At 46.0% G+C, this 21,251-nt stretch overlaps 1 protein-coding gene across 4 annotated transcripts in view; it reads right to left on the reverse strand.

Moving 5' to 3' along the window:
- The window catches only part of KDM1B (lysine demethylase 1B), a 39,176-nt gene extending 17,985 nt beyond the window's left edge, over window positions 1-21,191 (reverse strand). For 2 of the 4 annotated variants that reach the window (XM_080914472.1, XM_080914469.1), the window contains exons 1-11: window positions 21,066-21,170; window positions 16,828-16,950; window positions 15,750-15,877; window positions 14,263-14,352; window positions 13,180-13,291; window positions 11,541-11,657; window positions 7,635-7,673; window positions 5,496-5,718; window positions 2,798-2,982; window positions 2,307-2,483; window positions 1,895-1,969 (exon numbers count right to left, since the gene is read on the reverse strand). In XM_080914472.1, coding sequence (XP_080770598.1) covers window positions 1,895-1,969; window positions 2,307-2,483; window positions 2,798-2,982; window positions 5,496-5,718; window positions 7,635-7,673; window positions 11,541-11,657; window positions 13,180-13,291; window positions 14,263-14,352; window positions 15,750-15,877; window positions 16,828-16,914 — 1,233 coding nt within the window. In that variant the 5' untranslated portion in view covers window positions 16,915-16,950; window positions 21,066-21,170. Of the gene's footprint in view, window positions 1-1,894; window positions 1,970-2,306; window positions 2,484-2,797; window positions 2,983-5,495; window positions 5,719-7,634; window positions 7,674-11,540; window positions 11,658-13,179; window positions 13,292-14,262; window positions 14,353-15,749; window positions 15,878-16,827; window positions 16,951-20,796; window positions 20,969-21,065 lie in introns of those variants that run through there. The other 2 variants (XM_080914471.1, XM_080914470.1) reach the window with 2 other exon arrangements.
- Window positions 21,192-21,251: the final 60 nt, after the last annotated feature.

Raw genomic sequence — 21,251 nt, forward strand, 5'->3', positions numbered from 1 at the left:
CCACACCCATTTCCAAGTCACTAAAGTCAGTGAGACGCAGACTGCTGTAGGGTGGCAGGACCTTGGAATCTGCGTGACCCCAGGATTCCAAGTGCCCCGGGTTTTAGTAGGTGCAACTTGAGAGCTTCTTGCTGCAGTATCAGCCACTGGCTCTGGATTCTCACATGCACACCCTGAATGTGCTGCCATTTACCACTGCTTACTCAGTAAGCTCTGCTGTGTAACATTAAACCAGGATGGACGGTCTCCTAGGCTAGCTTGCTCCTGGGAGAGTGTAACGAGTCCTTTGGGCATCCTCCAGACAAGACTAGGGAGGTATAGCTTATGGCTCCACCCCTCCACCCTCATTCTCTGAATTTAACAGTGAGCCACTTGTTTCTATGGGCTGAACATTAAAGGCAGCCTCCCCAGACTTTGAATATTAATAGCCTTCCCTGTAATATAATCTTTAAGTTTCCCAAGTAAAAAGCAAACTAGAGACACTGACCCTAACATCTAATGCTGAAATAACACTTTCTATAGCTCACAGAAGGGACTCCCTACCACAAACACTGCCACTAACAAAGTCTGCTTTGCCAGGAGTATTATGTGACCCACAACTAGAACCATCTATCTACCCAGAAGAAAAAATCTTATAGGCATAGCTGTCAAACACTTCTAACAACCTGACATGGAAAAAGGGACTGAACCTTAAGTTATATTTAACCTGCCTTCGCCAGCATTCTGGAGGCAGAGGCAGAGGCAGGTGGATCTCTGAGTTTGATGCCAGCCTGGTCTATAAAAAGAGTTCTAGGACAGCCAAGGTTCAGAGAGACACCCTGACTTATGAAACAAAAAACAAAAACCCAAACAAAAAAACAAAACTATATTTAACTTTGCCTTCAATGAAAAGCAAAGTCCTTACAAAGTTTTAAACAGAAGAAATAGATCTAACTTAGCAAATCAGGGAAAGCTAGGGGGAAGATTCCTGATTTGATAAAAATTAGATACCAAATTCTGAGACAGTGCCTCACTCACTATATGGTGGTGACCGGCTGGCCTACATCTGAAGATCTGCCTGCCTCTGTCTCTTCAGTGCTGGGATTACAGGTGTGTATCACCACAACCAGTTGAACCATCTCCCCCTACTAAGACAGCAGTCTATCGTTGCTGCGAGTCAGACATTTTTTAGCAATGGGCATATCGCTCTGTCTTCCTTAGGAGAAGCCAGATGCCTTACACATCTACAGTGCTAAGGAAGCCAGAATTCTAGCTCAGCAGTAAGAGTGTTCAATCTATCCTGCTTTCAAAAGCCGTGGCATTTGTTTTGTGGAATAAGATTCCAAGGATGACTGGTTTGCGTAAGGAAATCTGAGGGCTGGTGCAGAGTGCTGGCCTAGCATTAACAGAAGCCCAGGGTTCCAATCCTCAGTACTAGGAGTTTAAAAAAGGACAAGAAAGGACATGGCTATTTCAAAAACTTCCCCAAGAGACAGTGAATCTCTGTGCTTTCATTTGTTGCTGTAAACTATCCCATCCCCTCCACTGGTTAGCGATAACCTGCCGAGAACTTCTGTGGATCCAGGTTAGATGATCAGAGTTCCTTCCTATAGGAAGTCTACTGCCCAAAGCTCTACCTGTTCTGACTCAATACCAACGTCAAAGCTTCTCTAAAACCTACTGTACAAAGGTGTGGGCTGCTGAGTGTCCCAAGTCTTTTCATTGTCAGCACTACAAAGGCAGAGCTATGTGACTTCAGTGAGTGCTTGACCAGCCTGGGCTATATACTGAGATGCTGTTTCAAAAGAAAGCCAGTGTATGTATTATTCTTAAATTTAGGAACTAAGTCTCAGAAATTTTGGAACAAAGGAGCAGTGAACCATCTGTCCCCACCCCCACATCCCCAGAGTCTCACCTTCATCCCAAAGTTATGTAGTTGCCTAGCAGCTGCTAAGCCTGCTGGACCAGCCCCAACAACCAGAACAGATTTCTTCAAAAAGAAACAAAACACCAGTTAGGACAGTAGTGATGACATGCTGTCACAGCTGCTCTGGAAGGCTCTACCTGCCAAGCACTGTCACTCTAACTGTATTTCTCTGGCGTCACTGGGATTTGCTTTCCTACAGTACATGATGGTACTCGTCTCAAGTAACTCCATTTTTCTTTCGGCCTGAAGAAACTGTGTTCCTGAGTCTCCTCCTGAAGAAAGTCTTCACAAGTCTTGCTTATGCCTAACAGTTTATGTGGTTTCTGGTATCATCAGAGCAACAACCCACAAGCCTCTCACCACAACCAAAGGCAGAGCTGCCACACAGCTAGTTGCTTACATTATGGTAGTGTTTAGGGAGAAGATGCTGGCCAGCTCCCACGGTGAGAACTCCCGTGTTGATGAGGCCTTTCCTTGTCATGAAGTAAAGAATCCTCTCCACTTCCTGAACACATCGGATTCGTACAAGGCCCCGGACGATGACATGGGGAATGCACTTCTGCGGGGTGAGTGCTTCCTGTGTTTACAACAAAACCAAAACCAACAGCAACAAGGTTAAGTAACTCAATTTCAAAAAGAAAAAAAAAAAAACCCCAAACAAAAAACTAGGGCTGAAAGTTTATTTTTATATCCTATTGTTAATACAGGGTCTCACTTTGTAGCTCTAGTCAGCCTGAACTCATTATACAGACCAAGCTGGCCTTGAACTCACACAGATCCACTGTCCTCTAGCCTCAGCCTCATGATTGCTAGGATTAAAGGTGCGCATCACCATGGCTGACTATGTGCTAGTCAGTCACACTCTGCTGCATGTGTCACGCTCTTACTTACTTTGCAGTTTGTGTACCACAGAGCGAGGATGAGGTTTCTCAAAGCCAGGTACATGGTAGGGTCTCGAGAATACTCTGGGAACTCATAGAGCTCGTCCAGCTCCATCACATCTGGCCTCACACACAGAGCTTTGCCACACTCGTTGGGTTGGTAGAATGGCTGGAAGTACCGGTTCATGCCTAGAACTGACAGGCAAAGCTGGAACTTTCAGATACACAAGAAGTGCACACATGCATGCACGCACACACAAACAGACAGACACATAGATGTAATTTTAACAATTAAAAAGAAAAATCTTTAGCACTTTCTGATTACAAAGTGAAACAGCCCCAAAGCCCTATGTCCCATGTTGTGCTACATTCTAGACACTGGTACCCCGTTCAGGACTCATCCTATCAGCAACATTCTGGACACGAGTGCTCCATTCCAGAACTCATCCTATCTCATCCTATCAGCAACATTCTGGACACGAGTGCTCCATTCCAGAACTCATCCTATCTCATCCTATCAGCAACATTCTGGACACGAGTGCTCCATTCCAGAACTCATCCTATCTCATCCTATCAGCAACATTCTGGACACGAGTGCTCCATTCCAGAACTCATCCTATCTCATCCTATCAGCAACATTCTGGACACGAGTGCTCCATTCCAGAACTCATCCTATCTCATCCTATCAGCAACATTCTGGACACGAGTGCTCCATTCCAGAACTCATCCTATCTCATCCTATCAGCAACATTCTGGACACGAGTGCTCCATTCCAGAACTCATCCTATCTCATCCTATCAGCAACATTCTGGACACGAGTGCTCCATTCCAGAACTCATCCTATCTCATCCTATCAGCAACATTCTGGACACGAGTGCTCCATTCCAGAACTCATCCTATCTCATCCTATCAGCAACATTCTGGACACGAGTGCTCCATTCCAGAACTCATCCTATCTCATCCTATCAGCAACATTCTGGACACGAGTGCTCCATTCCAGAACTCATCCTATCTCATCCTATCAGCAACATTCTGGACACGAGTGCTCCATTCCAGAACTCATCCTATCTCATCCTATCAGCAACATTCTGGACACGAGTGCTCCATTCCAGAACTCATCCTATCTCATCCTATCAGCAACATTCTAGACACTGGCGCTCCATTCGAGACTCACGCTATTAGTAAAGTAACATTCTAGACACTAGTTTTCTCAAAGCTGGACAAATGCTATAAAGGTGTTGTCTTCAAACTTGCTTCTTAAGTAAAAAAAAAAAAAAAAAATTTAACAGTATTATGTTTTTCCACGTATTAAATATAATGGCTTTATATTTATATTTTGCTTTATATTAAATAATTATATATGTAGTTTATACATATATATTAAATATAATGGTGTTATATTAAATTCAGTGGCTCTGTGTCTTACCATTCAACCATTCCCCTCTTGTAGGCACTTAGATCACACCCTACAATCACACCATAAGCAACACCAAAGCAAGTATCTTTGCACATGCAATTTTGAACTGATTTGCTTTAGTACAGCATTTTAGAAATGTTTGCTAGTTCAAAAGTCCAATCATAAGGTCTTGACACACTGCCAAACTGTTCACAAACATGCACTCCTTCAGCACTGAGTGCCCAGCTCATACACATTTAAGACACTTCCCCACTAGCACTAGCCCAGATCTCCCCACAACTACTCTGTCAAGTACCATCCAGTATTATCAGCTAAATCCTTAATATCGGGGCTTAATAGAGAAAACTAGTTTCAGGCTGGACAGATGGCTCAGTGGTTAAGAACACTGACTGCTCGAGGTCCTGAGTTCAAAACCCAGCAACCACATGGTGACTCACAAAACTTCTGTAATGAGATCTGATGCCCTCTTCTGGTGTGTCTGGACAGTGACAGTGTACTTATATAGAACAAGAAGAAAAACCTAGTTTTACCATCAAAAATGTGATTTGTTCATGTACAGATGGAAGATGAGGGGTTGTGAGAATTCCTTTGAGACCAATGACATATTCTGCCCTGACATGGGATTCTGAATCTTTTAGAGTGATCTCCACTTGGTGCCATCACAGACAGAAGAAGAATAAAAACAGTGATCACACAGCCCAAATTTCTAGAAAGTCACAGTGTGTGAAATCAGTTCAAGGCACAGCTGTCTTTGAAATAACACTCATTAAATCCTATATGTAACTCACAGTTGGGAACTATGGGCTTTCCAAGGCAATTGTGCTCCTAATGGTGTAATAGATGTGCAGGGATTCCCTCCCTCAGCATCCTCAGAAAACCGGTTCTATGACTCCCTACCCACACAAGTCTTTCAGCCACACATCCCTAAGTCCCTTACTGCAAAGGTGCAGTGTTTGCCCAGGTCCATCTCTAGACTATTCAACACCTAATACAATGCAAATACTATGGAAGAGCCTCTCTTCTGACAGACATGGTCGCACACAACAGAGTCTATAATGAGGAATCTGAAAATCTGCATGTTATCAATATAGGTGGGGCGTCTTCCCACGTAGCTTCCCACCCAGGTTGGCTACATCTGTACATGCAGAGCAGGTATGTAAGAAGGCCAACTGCATAACCAAATGCTTTATACCATGTCACATACACTAAGACGGTCTTCTGCAGTATGCTTACCCTTAAATTCAAGAAGGGGCAAGGGATGGAAGGAAAAGGGTACCAGAGTATCTCTCACCAAGTGAAGAGGCCTTGGAGGGCTCCATCTCCCCCGGGCTGGCACTGCTGGTGGTGGTGTTAGTGGCTGTCACAGCAGTACGATGTGTGCTGGTGCAGGAGGGACTCATGCCAACACAGTCAGGGTAGTAGGCAGAGAGCAGTGGTGCTGCCACGCTGTCTTTCAGCAGTGGAGGTTGGATGAGCATGGAGTACCACCAGTGGTTGGAAACTTCCAGCACTCTCTGTGATGGATGAGGAGAAGAGGGGAAAAGTACATGCTGTGGGTACTTACTCATCTGCATCCACACTCAACAATTTTCAGTTCCATACAAAGAATCAAACAAAAACAGATGAGGATACCCAGAGACAAGCCTCCTTAGGTAAAATTCTCCCCCACATGTAGAAAGCGTCCCTCCTGAGTCTGAAAACCCCAACTCACACCTGGTAAACATGCTGCTTCCCCAATACCCCAGGTCTGCCTCCACCAACCTCTCTGTGATAATTATACTTTAAATGTCAACCTTCAGCAACCTAGAAAGACTTAAGGGAAGTTTCAAATGAGGAACTGTCAAGATCAGGTCAAAGTCAGTGGTCAATTAGTCTTGACTGCTATTAACCCAGCCCACCATGAGTGGCACATTCCCTAGGCTAATCCCTGAACTGTGTAAGTGTGAAGAAAATGATCTGGCAAACAAAAGCAGGAAGCAAGCCGGTATGCATATTCTCTTTGGTCTTGACTACAGTTATGATGTAACAAGCTGCTTAAGTTCCTGCTTTGACTCCCCTCGGTGATGGACTCTGAGCCTGGGACCATGAACCAAATACATTTTCCCTACACTTTCTGTCTGGATATTTCATCATAGCAGCAGAAATAAAACTAGAACACTTGCTGAGCTCCAAACAATTCAGCTATTGGCATCCAGAGTCTGGCATCTTAAAAATAATGAATCCATTCTATTTCCTGGGTCATTCAGCTCAGAAGGAAACTGAGCAAACTCTGACATTTGCTATGAGTTTCTAGCTCTCTCTCTGCTAGAAGCATCCTTAAAGGGGGATGCTCCAAACTAGTCTCCACATGCTGTAAGCGAAACAAACAGCGACCAGTAAGCCCTTGCTGGTTGCCAGTCATGGCGGTCTGTCTAGGACTAAGTAAAGAGCCTCCCTGGTTGGGAGACAGCTCAATGGTAGAGTGCTTGCTTAGCACGCCCAAGGCCAGGGCTCCTTCCCCAGCAGCATGAAAGCAAAGCAACTCAAGTCCTTTGACCTCATGGATACAGCCTCTGTCTTAAAGTCAAGTATCTTCCGAGTATAAAATGGCCTTAGTATCAGACCTAATGCAGAGGGATTCTAACTGCACTTAAGTTATCTTTCCTTCTCTGTATGAATGCATCCTGTTTATCCCAAATCCAGAATCTACCTGGTTCCTATGGGAACAAAACTTAGTAAAAACAGAGCCACTCCTTCCAAGAGGAGAATGGATTCAAAGTGGATTTAATACATACCCCTTCTCCCTTTATCTGAAAACCTGCCATGGTCCTTGAACTTGAGACACTGAAAACAAGCTCAAAGTACCAATTCTGTATCACTGAAAATTAGAAGAACTTGGGAATTTAGGGAACTTAGAATATTCAAAATCAGTTTAAACCAGATCTGGTTACATGGCAAGTGGAGCCAGCAAATGTTGGATTGTGCCATGGCATGGCCAGCTGGACCCACTTCTGTATCTGAGCAGGGGCAGGGCAGAGTGGCTACCTTTTGGTCAGAAAGCACCAGAACTCTCTCCTGGTGCTGAGTCCAGGCCAAGATAGTCGAACCATGGCCACCCTGTTCTTTGTCCAGTAAGGACTCAGTGGAGGCAAGGTCACAACCATCCCCAGTAAACAAGTATGTAAGGTCTGATCCCCGGAGCAAGGTAGGAGCAGTGCCTTCCTTCTTGTGCCCTTTAATGTAAAGCAACGTCACCTCGTAGTCTTCAAACTGTGAGGGGTAGTGCATCTACGGCACCACCACCGTCACCGTCTATGGGCATTTTCACAATGCAGTCAGCATGTTGGAGTCAGAAGACTTTGATGTACATTCAAATAAATGGTAGTCATTTTCTTAGTGAACTTATCTTCAAAGGCCCAGTTAAACCCTGATTCCGAACACAAATACTCACTAGATCCTCGGGGAAAGAACAATGATCGGGGGTGTCAGGCTGCAAAAGAAAACCAAGTCTGAATTAAGTGTTTTCATAGCACACGGTCTTAAGTGTCCATTTTCTTTCAGTATGTTACCACCCTGCTGCCCCTTTTAACCTATTTAACTGGCAGGAAAAATCCCAGACATGTCACCAGAACAAGGGTGCAGGAAGATTGGCACTTTAAGATGTTCCCCCATGAAAACAGGGCTGCACAAGTGGCCTTGAGGGCTATGACAAGACACACAGAGGCCTGGCACTGTCAGAACTAAAGATGTGTAAACATACAGATACACATACCCAGTAGAGTACTTCCTAGAACACCTTGGAGCATGTGTGCCAAGCAGTGAACTACAAGAAAGTGCAAAGGCTGGGGACACAGTTCATGATAGAGGCTGCCTACTGTGCAAGAGGCCGTGGGCTCAATCTCTAGCACGGCACCAAAGAGGAACCGTGTTCAAGCCAAGGACAGCAGCATGGCCTGGGGTGAGGTGTGAGGCAGAGGATGAACAAGCACCCTGTGCAAGCCCACTCCACACAGTGAGTTCACAGCTATCCCGGATGATTCAGACTCCAAAGGCAGACTGAGCTACACAGCAAAACCCAGTCTCAAAGGAAAGAAAGAGCAGACGGAACAACAACACTCAGCGCACATATTTCTGACGTTCGAGGTTTCGTTTGTGACAGACAGAACAAGGCTAAATACAAGCCAACAGAAGAGGTGAGCCGATGTGTACCACGGCCAACAGTGCCATGTCACCCAGCAGTGAGAGGACACATGACAATTGCATGCCACAGCACAGGTGGAACTTTCCAGCAGCTCTGAAATATCACACTACATGATTCCATGTATGCAAGGTCAAAAATAAAGCAAAGCAGGAAATTTACCCTGGGGAGCAAGGTTGTAATTGACAGGAGTCACCAGGGCATCTGCCAAGTATTCCGTTTCTATATTGGGAGCCAAAAAAACAAAAAGAAACCCAGGTACTTGTGAAGGTTCATTGGCCTGGGGATTTTGATTTGTGCAATTTCTGGTTCAATACAGAAATACTGCCTAACTGAAGGTCGGGAGAACGCACGCCCGGCGGCTCTGACGAAAAAGAGTTTCCAGAGTAACTTTGACGGGTGTATAAGAGACTTGAGCACGCTGGGGCAAAAACACCCAAGGAAACACAACAGCAACAGCCACGGTTTAGAAATGAACTTCCTCTCTCCGGGAACAGGGAAGCGGGCACAGTGCAGACCCACACTTTCAAACACTACTCAGCAAGAATGAGTCAGGGCTTTGGGCATCAAAGCTTTGGCCTTGACTGAGAAAAGTCAGATGAAGTAGAATAAGCCCATACCATAAACAGGTTGTTCTCACTGGCTGAAACATACCCTAGGTGCCTTCGAAGCCCCGTTCCCACAAGTGCAACCACTCGGTTTGAAGGGGCCTTGCCCACACACTTTCCTAGGCCCTCATACTTCCTCCTTTTCTACCATTCAGAGACCTTCTCCCTGGAAGGAGACACTAAGAATCAATCATGGTTTTCAAAATCACTAAGCCAGTTGTAAGTGTTCTCATAAAATGTAAGTGTTCTCATAAAATGTAAGTGTGTATATACAGACACACATGTATAGTAATGTAAATTAACCTAAATTAGCCATTCTAAAATGTATACGTATTCTAGAATCTACTTGTCAATTAAAATTAATCAGTCTGAGCTACATAGTGAAACCCTGTTCAGAACAATAACACACTTGAGAATTCTTAGCAGGTGTCAAGGATTCCCATAGTCTCAGGACTCAGAAGAGTAAGGCAGCAGATCATCCTGAGCTCAAAGCCAACCTATTTCAAAAGTGCTCTTATTCTTCCTTGTACAAGACTTGCTAAGAAAATGCAAAGGCTAAAGACAGGCTTGGAAAATATAAAAAACATATGCATATTTAGATGTAAAGAATGCCTACATATCAGGAAGACAGACTCAACACCCAAAACTACTGAACTAACACAAGCACAGCAGAGAAACACCAGAAGACACCACCACTAGACTCATGTCACAAGGCCACCCCTCCCCACTCACCCGCACGGGCAAGCAGACACTTGCAGATTCACCACTCCCTCCACTCACACAGGTGGCACTTTACACAGAACTGCGGGGACAAGCCGAAGCTCGCACACAGGCTTAGGGGTTGGGGCTGAGCTCCACAGTTCAGTGATTACCTAGACTACAAAGCGAGAGGTTCAGTCCCCAGCACCTACCAGTGTTGGCACAGTTCTCATAGGATCCCTGAGTCTCCAGACATATTTTTTAAAGACATAGATAGCCTAAGGTATTCATGTAGACCAGGCTGGCCCCTAACTTACTACATAGGGAAGACTGGCCTTCCAGTCCTAATTGGAAGAAGTCCTAATCCTCCTGCCTCTACCTCCCAAGTGCTGGGGTTAGATATTAACCCCCAAGCCCAATTGAGCCATTTTTTTTAACTGAGAGAAGCAGTTTGTAGACTCTTATGAAAGCCTTTAAATGAGCCTAACATATCAAATCTATCTTTAAAGGTGTATTGGCAAGATGAATGAACCATTCAGACTGTACTCCCTGCCTCACCCCAAGCCCTGCCCTCGAGATGCTAACGTTCATACCCGGGGCTCCGTGCACACTGGGCAAGCACTACCACTGGGCCCTATTCTCCAGCCCCAAGAGTTTACTTCTGAAGACAGGGAGGGAAAAAAATGGCTCAGAATTTTTTAGATGTGTGTACACTTATAATCTGTTCTTAAGTCCTAAGGTTATAGTCATGTAACACTTCTATACAATATACTTATGTATATTTAAAATCTGACTTGTAAATATTTCTATCTTTTGTCCTTTCACCTTGCAAAAGAATGCTAGGCAAATACTCTATCACGGAATTCTACCCAACACTGTTTTCGTACAGTAAGTATGCTCAGTTTGATTTTACACACACACACTGGAGGGAAGGGGGTATTTTTCCCTTTATAAAAGATCAAACCCAGGGCCCTCGAATGCTAAGCAAATGCTGTCACTGAGCTATATCCCCAGCCCAATAATATATGCACTTGGAGCCCTACGTTTTAAAAAGAAATCTGATCATTAACCTCACACTGTTTAGAATGGATGTGTTTAAAGCAACAGAACCTTTGCTGGCAACAACTTTGTGTCTAACAAAACCACAAACCTCTGAAAGCACTGAAAATGGTGTATTTTACAACCCGCCTTCAGCCCTCGATTAGAAAAAAAAAAAAGACTATTTTGAGTCTAGGAGCTTATACCTAATATTAACATTCAGAGTTTGTGACATTTGGGTAGTATGTTTAACACATTTTCAAACACTAACTGCCACATTTCAGGACAGGCACGTGATCTATCAGCTCCGGCTGATTCCTAACTGCCAATCAGAGCCATGCACCCTGAACCTTCTTGCTGCACAGTTCTGCTTTGTCTGGCGCTGTGACACACAGGGTACCACCGCGTAATGAAGCAGACCCTTTCTTTGTCCTCGTGCAGTCTAGCATAGTTGTACGACTCTGTTCTAGCCAATGACACAAGCAAAACTCCAGCAGGCAGGCTGTCACCCAGTGAGAGGGATGGACGGACTCAGCCACTGCTCTCTCCTCTCCTTCACACTCAGATGAGGTCATACAGCATCCACTATATCCCCGAGGACAGAAGATAATGATGGGCTGGGCAAGAGACTGTTCTTGGAAAACTAAACCAACCCGGAACAGCCCATGGCCAACCTGCCTAGAGTAAAAGTAGCCCTCACTTGGTTAACCCATTGTTGCTGTTTACAACACAACCCTACACAATTACACACAAATCAACAAAGACAAACAGAGTGACGGATAGAGTAACTCAGAAGGCCACCACAGAAACATGCCTTGGTAACAGCATTTGGCTTCATGCTGCAGCAGTAAGTCCTCGCCATGTGTGGAGTAAGCTGGATCTCCTTGGTGAGCTGCCTCCACTTTCCACACTCGGGTTTTGTGCACTGAACCTACACCGGAAACAAAGGCAAGATCAATATAAACAGGCTAACCTTGAGCTTCCATATCTCCGCTCCGTCTGTCTCCACATGATCTGACCCAGGGGCTTTTGACCTTAGGAATTGAACCCAGGGCGTTGTGCATGGTAGAAAATTGCATTCAGTTCCATCTCCAATCCCCTTGGCTACCCCCCTAACAAGTCGAGCCTTTCTCTTCTCTCCCTTGCTTGTCATCCCCATTCTGATGGCATAGGGGTAACTCTGATTCAGTGCTGGCTCAGGCAAGAGGATAATAAAAGAAAGTTTGAAAACTTGTCAGGAAGATTTCCCAGCTCAAGCCAGAGGTGATAATGAGTTTAACTGTAGATACTGTTACTCAGGAAGTCTGGATGTGACATGTAACTTGCGGTGCCTAGGTCACTGGAAGGACAGGAATACTGATGACATTCAAATCCAATCTGGTCACGGAGCCCTCCAGACTGTACCCCTGCTAAGTTTTCAGTCTGACAAATATGGCAGGGTGTGCCTGGGGGCACCCGGCTTTTTATCACTCTCTCTGCGAGCTGCTTACATTACTCCAAAACAGAAAAGTCTACATATCTGCATGGAGACAAATGAAGTCAGATCTGGCTTCGCACATAACCCAAAAATTAAAAATGAGAAATCTAAAACAGTGAAAACCTCTATGACATCACCCGTTACTACTTAGCAAGTTTGAGACCAGTCAGCTCTACACCAGACCCAAAAAAGGCAAAAATAACGGGATGTGGTGGTACTCACCCTTGATCCCAGCGCTGGGGGAGGCAAAGAGAAACAATCGGACCTCTTGAGTTTGAGGCCAGCCCTGGTCTATTCATACTGAGTAATTTCTAGACTAGTCAAGGCTACAGAGTGAGACTTCTGTCTCAAACAACAAAAATAAGAAACAAAAAAGAAAAAAAAATCCGTGATGGTGCATAGAAACCTGACCCTCCCACAAGAGTGAAATATAGTGAAACAGCTCTGGAAAGAGTTTGGAGGCTGCAGGAGTTAAACCCCAGCCTTTCGGGAACACAGCACCTTTCAGGTACAAGGGCTCTTGGGCAACTTCAAAAGCTGACTCAAAATAAAAAGTAGGAGTGGGGCTGGGAATGTGCCATCATTAGTACATACAGCGCATGGCCTAGCAAGCTCAAGGCCCTGGGTTCAAGGACCAGGAACCACCAAAACCCAATCAACCATAGAAGTGCCATACAGCTCATCCCTATGTACATACCCCTGAAGAACTGTAAACTGGTTTCTACTGTGCCCCTGCTCCTACTGAAAGGTGAGACAACCGAAGTGTCCTTCAAAAAAGGTGGGTAAGCGTGAGGCCAGATGGCGGTGCGTGACACTCCTTTCTTCCTTAGGCTATACCAAGCAAAGATTTTTGGCAAATTTTAGAAGTATTTGCTCTAATAAGCCTAGAAATAACCCAAGAAAAGATTTCCTACGATGTAGCACTGTTCCCACCACCCCCACTTTCAGTGCTCTGGGCAATAGTGGGCCTCCTTACCCAGTAGGGCAACTGCTGGTCTGCCATGAACGCCTTGGGGCTTGGCTCTGTCTTGCCATTGCTGGTCCACACTCTTTTCCATGCGCTGTATTTGTCATATCCATCTTTGTGGCTGAGGAAAAAAAACAAAAAAACAAAAAATGTTGAGCCATAGTTATTCAGGTTTTCACACTCCAATTGATCAAGTTACAAAAAAAGACTTTTCTTAGGCTCATGGAGGGATGTTAAGATGCCACGCCCACAACAGGCTAGCAGGAGGAGCAGGCACCAGACAATGTCAGCTCTACAACAAATAAGGGCAGGGCCCTAGATGGTGAAAACTTTCAAATGTCCGTGGCAAATCCTACAGCAGCTGTTAACATCTTATCAGGGGATAAAATAATAAACACAAAGAAGAAAGCCGAGGGGACAGTACAGAAAGTAAAAGGCAGAGCAAGGCTTGGTGGCACAAGCTGACGTTCCCAGCTGCTCAGGGTAGAGGCACAAGCTCAAGGCCTGTCTAGGCTATAGAAAAAGCTGAAGAGGATGGCGGCCCAGTGCTTGGCCGGTTCCTACCAAGTGTCTGCACCCTATCGTGTATGCAGTGACCGAACAGCAGAGCAGCCAAGCTCTCTGGAGCTTACACATACCGGCCACGTGTCATGGCAGTCACACGAGCCTGCACACATACCACCTCACGACACACTGTACCTACATCCCTCTTTCTCGTGCCTCCCCACTCTGTCAGCCCCTCTAGACAGGTTTGCTTCTACATTTCTCTCACACACACCTATGTGATTATCTAAAATCCAGGAGCCACAACTGAGAAGATGAAGATTTGACAATGTTTCAAAGTTTGTCTTAACTTGCTCAATATGAGGACCTCCAGCTGCATCCACTTTCTTATAAATAACATGATTTTACTCTTTATGTCTTCCACCCAGCCCTGTGTATGAAGACCCAGCTTCAGCCACTGTGAATGCCGGTCACACTTGTAGATACCACTGGCATCAGATGGCCCAGGAAGCCCAGGAGGTCTCAGCTTTGTGACCACATCCCTCCCCAGACCTTGTCACATCACCAGTTCTCAGTCAGGAAACAAACCTTCTGTAGTAGTGGTCAAAGCATTCGTTGCAGAAGTGTTCCCCACAGGACAGGTGATACCACCGGGAGGTGTAGCCATTTTTGGCACATCTGAAAAGAGCAGAACCGGGCAGAGTTGGCAATAAAGACTTCTCTCTCCTCATTTAACTAGCTTGTCACTTGTGCCTGTTTGGAGCACCTCCCTTTCAAATAGCCAGGGGCTAGGATGAGCTGAAAGGCCATACAGGTTGAGAGTCGTTTATCTGAAATGTTTGGAATCACAAATATTTTAGACTTCCGCTGTCTTACAGGTTTCAGAACGCTTGCACCATGCATAGTGAGACATCGGGCAATAGGACTTACGTACAAACATAAAGGGAGCTGGCACTCACAAGTTTCGGAACTGAAGCGTTTGGATTTCAAGTTACAGATATACTCACTACCTCAGGAACAACACAACACACAGAGGACTGAGGTCAGCCAGGTGTAACTCAATGGCTGCCTGAGGCACTGGGCTGCAACAGAGACTCAGGAGCACCGGAGGTGACTTATGAAGCAATGGCCCCGTCCTTGCTATGACCTGAGTGTGAGAAAACTCTGAGATAACATCTGATCAGCTGCAACCTCAAGAGCAGACGCACAGTCTGGGGAATAGCACTGGTCAAGCAGCTAGTGACACAGCAAGAAGGAGATGTCACAACACCATGGCCATCTTGTCTTCAGACCCAAATGGGTTTTGTTGAAATTTAATTGAGTCATAGCCTTTACTGAAGATTTTCTTTCTTTTTTTTAAAAGATTGATTTATTTATTGTTATTTATGAGTACACTGTAGCTGTTTTCAGAAACACCAGTAGAGGGCATCGGATCCCATTACAGATGGTTGTGAGCCACCATATGGTTGCTGGGAATTGAACTCAGGACCTCTGGAAGAGCAGTCAGCGCTCTTAACCACTGAGCCATCTCACCAGCCCCCACTGAAGATTTTCTATGGAATGAGAAAACTCCTAACTGTGCCACAGTGATCACAAATGGTGCAACTATGGTTGGCGCTGTAGGTTTTGGGTTTAGTTTTGAGGCAGGGTCTCTTGCACCCTGGGCAGGCTTTCCAGTTTGCTGTGTAGCTGAGGAAGACCTTGAACTAAATACCAGTGATCCTTCCTCCATTTCCTAAATTTTGGGATGCAGGTGTATGCCAGCATGTCCATTGGCAGAGTAATGGGATGGAACCCAGCTCCTAGGTCACGTGAGTCTGTGATCTCCCACACCCCGAACACTGAGCCCCAGGACCGCCACACAGATGGCTGGGTGTGTCTGAGGACACTGTACGACACAGCTGATCTGGATGAGATCTCTCCCTCTAGGCTAGAAACAGCCACAGAGTACCAAGGACGCTGTGGCGGGTAGTGACTAAGCAGTCAGGTTGCAGTTCCTGCATTTGTCTTTAGAAGAGCAGCAAAAAGCACAGGCTCACGGGCAGACACAAGGCCAAGACAGCCCCTCCACAGACCTTTCGGAAGCACTGGCAAAGCACACGGGGTACGCGGCTGTACAGCCTGCCTTTTCACACTTCCTGTACTTCTTCTCTGACGAACCATCTTCATCCTCATCTGTGACCTCTACTGCTTTCTTCTTTGCCTAAGGAAGAACCCGCTGATGTCAAAATTTTACTTGGGAGAGGAGGGGGGCTTGCCAACAGGTTTGCTGCTGAGGTCACACGGGAGCTGAAGCTCTAAATGTCATCATGTTGGTAGCATTTGGGATCAAAATATGCATGGCAGGCAAACACTCTACCAACTGAGCTCCATCCACAGCTCCAGAAGTTGCATAGGCTAGGGTTAGCCAGTACAACCACTTGTATAAACAACAGTCTTACTACAGGATCTAGAAACAGCACCTTAGTGATGCGTAGGTTCAGAACTAACATCCACACGAGCTTCTCTTAAAGGAAAATGTGACAGTCACGGCAAGTCATTCCCGGGGGCTGAAAGTATGGCTCAGCGATTAAGAGCACTCGCTGCTCTCATAGAAGACCCATATGGTGACTTACAACTGTAATTTCAATATTAGGAAATAAAATGCCCTCTTCTGACATGTGTAAACACTAGGCATGTATGTGGTACACATACATACATACATTCAGGCAAAACATTCATATACATAAGATAAAAATAAACCTTTAAGTCATTTACAAACTAAGATTTTGTTCTCTTTTAAAATAATTGTCTTTCAGTATGGAAAATTTAAAAGCTAGAGAAAAAACATCTAAAGTATTAGAACACTCAACTTTTATTACATACTCTTCTACAAACAAACCATCCAAAATCACTCAAGTAACAAACAGCAAGCTCATGTCCAAATTCCCGTGAATGACATACAAGCCAGGCATGACCTGGCCTCAGCGTCCCATTCTGGAAGCAGCCACCCCAGCTGTGATTCTCCCGGTCTCTTGGCCCTCCCAGCTCCGGCTGCACAAGCTACACCCTGCCCCATGAGCTCCTCTACAAACAGTAACACAAGGACTAGGCTTCCTCTGTGCAGCTCTAACTCTCCACTCCCCATCTTAACCATGAGTGAGCACTGAATACCTGCCTCCCGGAGCTCCTCAAAGGCAGGGTATCAGGAGAAAGCTCGAAATTGCTTCTCTTCTTTGACCTTCCACGAGATGCCGCCATTGTTTCAGAAAACCTGCAGGGGGGGGAGAGGAGGGGCTGGGGGAAAGTTATACCATTAAGTTATTAGCATCTGTTGGTATTTCAAGCCATTACCATGGGGACAGGGTGCTGCTTGAATATAAACCCTACTCCAAGTTACATAATCTGATACATGTGTTGTCATGTACAAAATGCGGGCAAACCAAGCATACCTGTAAACCTTGAACTTGGGAGGAAGAGGCAGGAGGACCAGAAGTTCCAAGGTCCCCCTCAGCTGCACAAATCCAAGCCAGCCGGGTTACAGGATGACACCTTGTCATCAAGTTCTTGCTCTGGCCCCCCACCTACTACTGCCTCTCTTGTTTCCTGAATCGTGAAGTCTTAGCTTGTACTAGGAAGAAATAAGTTTCAAACTAACGAATGAATACCAGGCACACTGTATACAGAATACAGGAATCTGGATTCAATAAAATCACTATCTTCTCCTGGACAAATCTTGGGAGTTCTCAAAGTAGTCTGTTACCAGCACGGTTAGATCAGCATTAAGAATAAACATCTAGTTAGGCGTGGTCACTCATGCCTACAGTTCCAGCAGGGATGGTAACGCAGCCAAGGGTTGGACACTGATAGCCAGCTTCGGCTGCATACAGTTCCAGGCCAGTTTGGACATGAGACACTGTCTCAAAACCAACCAAACAGTCTATAGACTGGGTATTGAAATCAGGAAAAATCAGGAGCTATTAGAAAATAATAAGAAAAATACTTAAAAGTAGCATATGAATCTGCAATTACTCACCTTTTCTATCATGATCCTGTCCTGCTACCACACACCAAATGAAGGAATGAAAAATAAGCAGGCATCTGTATGGATAAGTGATGTGGAAGGACGGGAACCTTAACAGTTACACCATGTCAACCTTGAAATACTCAGTTCCCATTCATAAGTTACATTCATGTCCAGAAGACCGGTTCTCACAAGTTATTAACACCAGTGGGAACTCTTGCATCCATAGAGTAAGAAATCACGTCAATGTTGTGATGAGTTTTTCATTACTTTCTTAAAGGCAGGATAAAGCTAACTACAAATATGTAAGCCCAACATAATCCAAGATGCAGAATACTTCATTGTAAAGAGATGTTTTTCTTTATGTTTATATAAAGAAATATATATTTCTGGGGTGGGGGCACATACCATAGCACAAGTATGGAGGTCAGAGGTCAACCTCTGGGAAGAACTAGTTCTCTCCTTCTCCCATGTGGGTTCCAGGGATCAAACTTGGGTTATTAGGCTTGGCAGCCAAAGCCATTTTCCTGCTGATCCATCTCAATGTCTCACTGGCCCACAAAGGGGGTGGGGGCACCGCTAGGAGTTTAGTTCAAAGATAACAGACAAGCCTAGTATTCATGGGCCCCTAGATTAAATCCTCAACACAGAAATTAAGATCAGTCCTACAGTGTTCACTATACTGACACTATACTAATAACATTTTTAGAAATACCATCTACCTTCAATCATTGCTACACAAAGGCTTTCCAGATCCCATCCACACTTTGACACTAGACTGAAAATATAAAACACTAGGCGAGCACTCTACCACCGAACTCCACCCAATGCCTCATTTGCAGTTTTAAAAGGGTGTCCAACTTAACCATTCTCATGAAATTTTCACGTACATAAAAAATACACAGATTTCTTTACATGTAAAACATAATATTCTGCAGTCACACAATGAGCCACAAGTACAATATGTGTAAGTACATACAAGCTCTGTAGCAAAAATGAAACTCAGGAACGTAAGAGATCAGCGATGAACAAAACCCAGAAACACATGGCTCCTAAAACCAAGCGTGACTTCCAGAAGTCTGCAAACTTTACACCTGAACAGCAGAAAACAGTCACAAATAGGCATCAAGAAATGTCTAATGAAAGGAGACCATAGGAGCTATTCAATCTGACTGAAAGTTATTCAACTGAGAGAGCATAGTGTACTTCCACTCTGCTAAGTACTGGCTATAACCCGCATTTCCACCAAATGCTTATTCCTTGGGGTCTTCAATAAAGTGAAGGGAAAATAAAGTGAGTTGTTGCAAGTTTGCAAACTACTGTGTTTTAAAATATGCTCTTAGAAATAAAGTATTATTGTAACAAGCAAAATGAACACTTCCCGGCCTACCTGGTTTTCTTGTTAGCACAGGGTTTTAAGTGGAGCCCTGGCCACTCCAGATGTTGGCAGTCTTCCTGCCTGTCTCAAGGATGCTGGGATTGCAGGTGGGAAGCCCCCGAATAGCTGCTCCCTCCCACCTGGTTCTTCAGTGAGGACACCCAACTGACTAAAGTTTTGTGGTCAATGTTTTATAAGCCCATTTCTTCCTGATTTTAAATGCAGAGTTTTAGTTTTCTTTTCGTTAAAAAAAAAAACATGTTAAAAATAAATATTCAAATTAATATGTCAATATTTAGAATTATGTTTAAATAACTCCCAGGTGTTCTGAATGTAGTTTATTGACGAGTTTAAACACCAACACATAAAATTCATAAAAACAAGAGTTCAAAAGAATCAAAATAGAGTAAAAATGTACAGTAGAGGCACCATCACTTGTAAGAACAGGACAAACTACTAGAAACTTCTCTGTTAATGAAAGAAACTGAAGTCTCCTTGGGTCATTTAAAATAGGCTTCATATTCCCATAATATTCATAATCTGAGTTATGGAAATACAGACCCAGTGCTATAATTTAATATTGAATACCCAGCCCAATAATTCAGTTCTAAAGTCCCCATTGCCCTGTGTCTTTTCTCAACTGTTCCCTGTCTGGAAGACAATTATTGATGAGAATTTTCTCACGTTCCCTCTGAAGAAAACCTCGGAGAGGATTTCACAATATATTTTGTAAGCATTCAAAGCAGATGTGGTGGCTTTGTATTTGCAGCAGAAAGGCTGGGGCAGAAGGACTGTTTTGAGTTGGGAGGGCTGCAGACTAACCAATGCTTTGAGTTGTGCCTGTGGTAAGAAAGGGATTCCCCACACCTGGCATGGTCTGTTGCTTGCACTTGGGCCTCTGTTGCTGGGTTCCAGATCATTCAACCCCAACTTTCTGCAGCTGGGCCTGCTTCTGCCTTCTTCGCTTACGTGCCAGCTGCGCACACTATCAGCCATATGGACCCGAACCCGGCAGTGTGCAATCCCAAGGGAGGCTTCCCGGGAGCCCTCCTCAGTAGCCCTCGCGGCAGATGCCCAGGGTATCCGCTACACCAGCGAACCTGACTGCACCTCACTGCCCCAGGTGGGGATAGCAACCTGGGATCCCACCTCCTGGCCGTGGGGCTCCACACTGCCCCACAGGGTTTCTCCCCAACACACATAGTGGGAAGGGAAGCCGGGGTCCCTCCTACCAGTTGCGGGGACTCCCCCACCACCCTGAATGGGGAAGGCAGTCTGGAGTCCCCCCTCCTGGCTGCGGGGTTCCCACGTCCCTGATGGGAGCACAGTCTAGGATCCCTCCCGCACACTGCAAGTGTCCCTCTTTGTGGCTACGGGGTTCCCCAGGTCCGCAAGTGGGAGCGCAGCCTAGGGTCTCTCTTCACGGCTGGCGGGGGGGCTGTTCCCACGGCTATTAGCCCAGAGTGGGGTCCCTCCCTCCTTTGAGCTAAGAAATTCCCACAGTAGGGTACCACCTCTACACTAAAGGGGTCCTACTGCTGCGGTGGGAGCAGAGAATGGGGTCCTGTCCCCTAGTAAATGGGTTCCTACGGCGCTGGGTGGGATCCCAGAGTGAGGCCCCTCCTCCAGGCTGACTGGGATCCTACACCCCAAGGTGGAAATCCAGACTGGGATCCTCTCTACCGGGTCCGAAGCTGGTGCCGGCGCCAGAGTGCCAGGTGCAGCCGCCGCCCCAACTCACCTCTGCCCGGCCGAGGCGCCAGCAGCTCCCTGCAGGGTTCGGAGAGAGCGGCGAGTGGGAAAGCCCGCGGCCCCGCAGCCCAGAGCGGGAAGCCCCAGCTCGCACAGGGTCCCCCGTGCCACCCTTTCCAGACGCGGGACGCCGGGAAGCCCCGGGGGACGCGCGCGCCTCCTACCCGGGCTCAACACACAGCCGGCCGCTTTGTGCGGAGCTGTCACCCGAAACCCGCCGCCACCCCCAGACGCGCCCACGGAGCCGCGAGTCTCTACCTCAGAGCGCTGGCCAGGCGGTGAGTGCTGCCCCGGGCTGCACCGGACGGCCGGATCTGCACTGCCAGCTGCAGCAGCTCGGCCGCCGCCGCTTCCGCCCCTATCACGCCGTGACCCGAAGTGGGAGGAGCCCACAGGCCCAGGGAGCGGGAGGGTCCCGGCGCTCGCCCCGCCTCGATTATGTCC

Source organism: Micromys minutus (genome assembly GCF_963924665.1).
Source record: "Micromys minutus genome assembly, chromosome: 1".
In the NCBI taxonomy this organism is placed as follows: domain Eukaryota; kingdom Metazoa; phylum Chordata; class Mammalia; order Rodentia; family Muridae; genus Micromys; species Micromys minutus.